At 42.2% G+C, this 6754-nt stretch overlaps 1 protein-coding gene across 3 annotated transcripts in view; it reads right to left on the reverse strand.

The window, feature by feature from the left end:
* Positions 1–6754, reverse strand: part of LOC111971721 (uncharacterized) — a 233612-nt gene that overhangs the window by 218110 nt on the left and 8748 nt on the right. For 2 of the 3 annotated variants that reach the window (XM_023998558.3, XM_023998544.3), the window contains exon 2: positions 4233–4363. In XM_023998558.3, coding sequence (XP_023854326.2) covers positions 4233–4363 — 131 coding nt within the window. Of the gene's footprint in view, positions 1–4226; positions 4364–6754 lie in introns of all 3 variants that reach the window. The other variant, XM_070446409.1, reaches the window with a different exon arrangement.

A 6754-nucleotide genomic window follows, 5' to 3' on the forward strand; every position in this document is an offset into this window, starting at 1 on the left:
ATACCGCCTACTTTATTTTTTAGAGAGCTGAAGATGATCATGAAAGGTCACACGAGAGACGGGCCCATTGCCTGTACCACTGCGCAAGGAGGAAAGTTATGAATGGAGGTAAATGTGAACCAAGCAGTAAGTGGTTTTGAAAAACTTGCTCAAATGACGAGAAGGTAACGCTAACTCAGATACACCAAGCGAGCAAAAAATCGCAAAATATTAAGCATACGATAAGTCGCACAAAATAAGTCACAGATGCCAATTATAGTATGATCTATGTACAGGAAATAAAATGAAAAGAATAGAAATGTTTATGTTCATTACGTTGTCAACCAGCAATTAGAAATGCAGACGAATCGAGTATAGAATTTCATTGCATTTTTGTATGGCACAAAATACTAAACCCAATATAAGATATATTTACTAAACTTTAGTCTATCATGAAATATGACCATATGTAATAGGTTAGAATTAACTACGCTAATTTCTAATACAAATGTAATCAATTATGTGTAATGAAACACAGTAATTGTGGGAAATGAGGGGAGTTATACATCTGCTCGTGGATACAGTTTATTAGCTCACCATAGATTCCATCACTGCATGTACATTAACTTACTGCTTTTAGTAATGTCAAGTAAGGCTAACTTTGAACTAGCAAATGATTATGATGAATCCATCAATCTCAATGTTTACAAACTCGAATATTATACTGTGATGAACAATTAAGTGAATACGGAGTGCTATTCGTAACTGTCAAAAGGTAGGTCAGAAAATGACATAAGAGCAATTTCCATATCATATTCAGAGTTTTAACCATGTCATAAACTGCATTCTTTATATAAAGGGGCAGGTGGGTTATTGAGATTTTGACAGGCTGCTTATTTCAACTTGCATATATGAAATCAGTTTATTTACAGCTCATTATTGTCAACTAAGATTTAGAGTAAGCTGAGAAAGTATTTTGCAAGTGGTCAGGGAGTATAGAACTCTCAATCATGTGGTAAGTGGTTAATGGCAACTACTAGTTGTTGATAGTTTAAAAATACTTGGACAATGTTTTCAAATCTTGGCGTACTAACATCAAAAGATTCAAGACAGAAAAATGTTAAGAATCTTTAACGGGATATATGTTGGTTTAGTTACAGCTGGTTAGCTGGCTGCGCGCATTTTTCACCACAGCTTTTGTTTCACTTCACAACATTTGCATAGTTTTTACACCAGTGCGTTGGCTCGGATAAGGTTATCATGTCACACATTTTCTATTAGCCAGGTTAACAATGAGCAGTTATTTTTATTTCTACCGTGACTTACTAGACAAAAAGCCAAAATAACGCTAAGGCACAATGTTTGACAGTCTGGTTGCCATCAACATGGCAGCCCATCCATGAGTAGGTCAGCCAGAGTTCTGGCATAAGTGTCCACAAAATTGGAGTGTCTGCTTCCTTAGACTGACTGGTCGAACAAGTTAATGAAAAAGGAAACAATTTATACGTTCCCAATTAACTCAAACACAGCATATCAGACCTGCGGTATTCACAAGAAGTAAAAAGACATACCCCAATAAAATGTATCCAAATTGGGGCCCACTAAGCATTATCCCCCCCTCCCTGAGGTGCATGTGACTCTTAGTGATCAAGTCTCAGGTGTGAATGTGGAAGCAGTTGTGATATAACATCTGGTGTCATCGGGTCCACCACTCCTTCATAACGATGGTCACTGAAGTCAACATGCACTCTGGCAAAGACCTCGTGGAGTCTGATAAAAAAATAAATTGTGCGCTATATCTGCACATATACTCAAATTATTATATGGCCTGTATATATATATCTATACCACTGGATACTGTTGAGGCTTCAGCACGGTGCGCAATGACCATAATTACGTTTAACTGGACAGTTCCATACTTCAAACAGCCTCGCTTAGATGAAGGCTTGCCATGGCGAATGCAAAATGAAGTTGATACACGTGCGAGCAAAGCGTCAATCCAGAGATGTCTTTGGGAAATAGTAAGCAAGTGAGTGCTATGCCAGCGATGCTGCAAGAAGTTGAAGGGTGGGGGGGGTCAGCCTGTCAGTGCTCAGACCATACCGCGTTCACGCATCAAATTGGGTCTGTCTCAAGGCCTGTCGGCCAAGAAGAAGCCTCTCTAAGATGATGCACAGAAACCCGCAAACATTTGCTCGAAGACAAGGAGACTAATAGAGACACGGATACTGAGTGGAACCATGTCGTGTCTGACGAAGCACCAAAGATGACTTTATTTGTTCAGATTGGTGTCAACGGACATGTGTTGGCGGTCAAACAAGGTGAGAGTAAAAACAGAGGTGTCTGACAGTAACAGATCAACCAAGTAGTTGGGAGTGTATGGTCTGGGCTGCATGAGTCTGCACGGGGACAGTGGGGAGCTACATTATTGAGAACCACGAATGCCAACATTACTGTGACATACTGAAGCAGAGCATGATCCCTCCCTTCGGAGACTGGGCCGCAGGCATACCAACATGAATACGACCCCAAACACTCTCAAGACGAACCACGCGCCTTGCTAAAGGAACTGAGGTAAAGGATGGACTGGCCAAGCAGTCTCCAGAACCAAATGAGCACTGTGGGGCACACTACAAACGGAAGGTGAGGAGTCAAGGTCCTAACGATCCACCAGCGCCGTGAGTCGCATGGAGGAGTGGAAGATGGCTCCAGTGGCAACCTGTGAAGCTGCTGGTGAACTCATGCCAAAGGGTAAAGGCAGTGCTGGAAAATAATGGTGCCACACAATATTGACACTTGGGCCAATTTGGCATTTCAACTAGGGTACTCACTTCTGTTGCCAAGCGGTTTAGACATTAATGTTGTGTTGATTTTTTGAGGGCGACATGGATACTTGTCGTGAATCTCTTCTCACACTGGGGGCAACTGTAGGGTTTCTCACCCGTGTGGACCCTATGGTGCCTCTTCAGGTCACCAGCTTGGGCGAAGAGCATGTGACACTGGGTACAGCTGAAGGGTTTCACCCCTGTGTGAACSCTCTGGTGCCTCTTCAGAGTGCCAGCCTGGGCAAAGCGCATGTGACACTGGGTACAGCTGAAGGGTTTCACCCCTGTGTGGATCCTTTGGTGGACCTCCACATTCTGGAGGCAGCTGAAGCCTTTGTTACAGAACATGCAGAGGAACCGTTTCTCTTTACCATTGCCTGATGTGGCTCCCCCTCCCTGAGTCTGGGCTCTAGCCCTGTCGTTTGAGTTCAATACCTGATCGAAAAGGACACGGCTGTGTAAATCGGAAGGCCCCATCAATGTGGACACTGGGTCACAATCCCTGAACGTGTGTAAAGGGGAGTGGCTCGTGACATTTAGATTTGTCTCTAAGCTTTCCCTGTAATCTAAGACATCTCTGCTCTGTGAGTTTCCGTCTCCTAGGTGACTATTTCCATTCCATGTGGGAGGAACGTCGCCCTCCACTTTCACAGTCACTTCATCTACGACCAGACTCTCCCCTTTCTTATCTAGGCACCCTTCAGAGTATACACTACCACTARTGTYCTGGTTCCAGTCCCCTCTAGACAGATCAGTTTGTGTCTCGAAACCCAAGGATATGTWGCCAGGGTCCATCTCTGTAGCGTAAGAACAAGATGAATCATCACCYCCAGTGTCTAAAGCGMTACCATCACCATCCCCACGGGAATTAACCGTTCTCTGGCTCTGGTGAAATACTGGTAAGTACTCTGAGCCGGGAGCAGGAAGACAGCCCAGTCTCCCCGGCCCCAGTCTCTTTGGGTCTGATCTGTGGTCAGATCCTGTTTGTAAGAGACTGTGTGTTACAGTTAAAGTCTTGGTGTTTGTCTCTGACTTGAGGATGGTGTTCGGCATTCCACTGACCTCCGTGATGCTGTGACGGGTCCTTGGCTGTGCTTGGGCGGTGGTGGGGTCCTCTCTGGCTACAGAGGGCGTGTCAGCCGTTCCAGTCTGGATGTCTCTGCTGTGCRGTGGGTCCTCCTCTCCTTCAGACCTCTCTAGCTTGACAGCAGGACCTTCAGCCTCTGCAGACTGACACAAGAAGAGAGGAGMTTATTACCGGTACATTAGTTGAATTGGATAACAATGTGAAGTCTCACAAAGCTCACCTATGGCAGATAAATMAGGATATACTGTACATGTAAGCAAGTGAGGGGAGCGTTCTGAAATAAACMGGCCACATTTGATTTACAAYGTAACATATTTTTTATGCAACACTYTTACACTAACCTCTATCATGATAACGTGCTGGGTTGAGGTTCCACTCCCCTCATCAACAGTGATTGGTTGGTCATCTCTCCATTCATTGTGTCCCGCTGGCTTCACAAAGGTCCTGTAGCCTCCAGTGAGATGTCCTTCACCTGACAGAGTGATTGGGTATGGGAGCGAAAGCGTGGTTAGGTTAGCCTACTGTCAATGCTCAACTATCAGTGCTTTACCGGAGCTGTAGAAAGGCACATCAAATGTTTCTACTGCTTGAATCCTGTTCCTCTTAGAGAATTTAGCTCAAAAGTGTGTGAATCCATATGTACACAAACACACACACATACCGTATTATATTTATTTATATACTAATAGTCCAGTTACTCATTGTTGGTGCAGTACTGTTATATATATTATATATATATATTTTTATATATATATATTAATATTATATTATTTTATTATATTATATATATAGTATATATATAAACGAGTACCTGCACCCAAAATGGTACTGGACCTATTTATGTCAAGCCTGTTCACGGTAGTATTGTACACTATTGGACACTGTGCTCATAGTAAAAGTTTGTTAAGGGTAACACTTTTCATCTTTTAATATCTATCTTATTGATTTCTGTATTATGTTCCTGTTCCATTTGTTTTTATTTAGCTATAATCAAAACAGAAAATGTAGTACTCAGAATCTGTATGATATAGATATTTTTCTTTGTGCAAAAGTTTAGTCTGCGTCCGTTGTTTAGTAACATTTACTCTCTTGTTCATCTATGGAGCACAGGTAGTGGAATAGTAGCGCTACAGAGACAGCAACCAAGGCTACAGACTGCTAGCTGTAAGTAAATAATTCTAATCAGCGGAGTTACTGCATACGCATAACTGCTCCGTGGTTGCCATGGCGCGTGAGTTACTCAGTCGATTCACGTAATAAGGAATTTCCCTCACGCACGCCCACAAATCTGAGAAAACAACATTACTTTACCCATTCACTATTACTGTAACAGAAGACAAACTTCGTTAGTCGATTTTTGTTATATCAGAATAACAACATGGCAGAAAGCTGCTGTTACTTGTTCCATGACATGTAAAGGCAAAATCTGCACTTACGGCGCCCGTAGGAAAATGGCTGCGAAAGAGCCCTGTGCTTCGGCTATTCGGCGTTGATGTGCGAGCCCCGGTGTTTCAATGTACTTTACACGTAGTAGCTATGTGTGTGGAATGCATTCTCACCTGTTAAGCCTTAACTTGTTTAGTATAGTGCCATTGTAACTTCATCATACTTGTAGCTGATAGTCCTGTTAGGTTTGTGTTTATTGCCACTTACCCATACACATCACGTGATTGAATATTTAGACTGTTGGCCGCGGCTCTGGGTGCTGTGTGGAGAGTAATGTTGCCATATAGAGTGCTGGGAGCTGTGGTAAGCTTGAGCCCTGAGAACAGGTGTGCTTTCTAGCAGGCTGCAAGTGGCTCAAACAATGTTATACAGACTATCTTGCTCAGTCCTGGCTGCGTGTGTGGAGCGTTAATCTACACGCACAGCGCGGACCCAAGGACGCTCCTTGTGTTTTGAAAAAGGTCAGGTTTTTGCTGTGGTCAATGGGGTACCTACAAGTGCCTTTAAGCAGCATTTTTACTATCCCTTGATACTTTTTTCACATGTGTGTTAACAACCTGTATTTAAAATTGATACAAACTGTCGTTGTTTTTGGTCACTAGCCTACACACTGTGCCCATTAATGTTACATTGGAATTGTGTTTTTCTTTATTTTTTTTTTAAAAACTAATTCAATTCAAATTGCAAGCTGGAAATGTCTTGAGTCAATGTATTTCAACCCCTTTTATGGCAGCCTAAATAAGTTAAGGGGAGTAAATATTGACTTAACAAGTCCATTGATTGCTAATCACTTTGTGTGCCATAGTAGTATTTAACTTGATTATTTGATGATTACCTTATTTTTTCGTCCATAATATTATCTGTAAGGTCTCCCTCAGTCGACAGTTAGAATTTCAACACAGATTCAACCACATAGACCGGGGTTTCCAATGCTCGCTAAGAGCACCTAATTAGCTGTAGATAGGTCTAAACATTTAAAAGCAAACACTTGAATATCTCTCTTGCTTCAGTTTAGTGCTACGGGCTTCCCACTCGCTCTTTCGGTTATCTGTCTGGTCTAGAGCCAGTTTCGCTATTTCTTGAATCGGATTTTAGTAGTACACAGCGTTTTTACAAGATCTTCGGTCTTCGGCATTTCTCGCATGGAATAGCTTAATGTCTTCTCAGGACAAGAAATTGAGTACTGACAGTTTCAGAAAATAAACTATTTGTTTTGGAATTTTAGAGCCTGATCGCCCACAAATTCTGATGCTCCAGATACTGCACATAGGTCTAAAGAGGCCAGTTTTGTTTGTTCTTTCAATCGAGAACAACAGTTGTCAGCTGTAGCTAGAAAGTTAGCTACATGAGGGTCTTTGCTTAATGAATATTGCCTTTTGAGATATTGATAAACTTGCGATTATGTACACCAGTTTGT

Source organism: Salvelinus sp. IW2-2015, linkage group LG13 (assembly GCF_002910315.2).
Source record: "Salvelinus sp. IW2-2015 linkage group LG13, ASM291031v2, whole genome shotgun sequence".
Lineage (NCBI taxonomy): Eukaryota > Metazoa > Chordata > Actinopteri > Salmoniformes > Salmonidae > Salvelinus > Salvelinus sp. IW2-2015.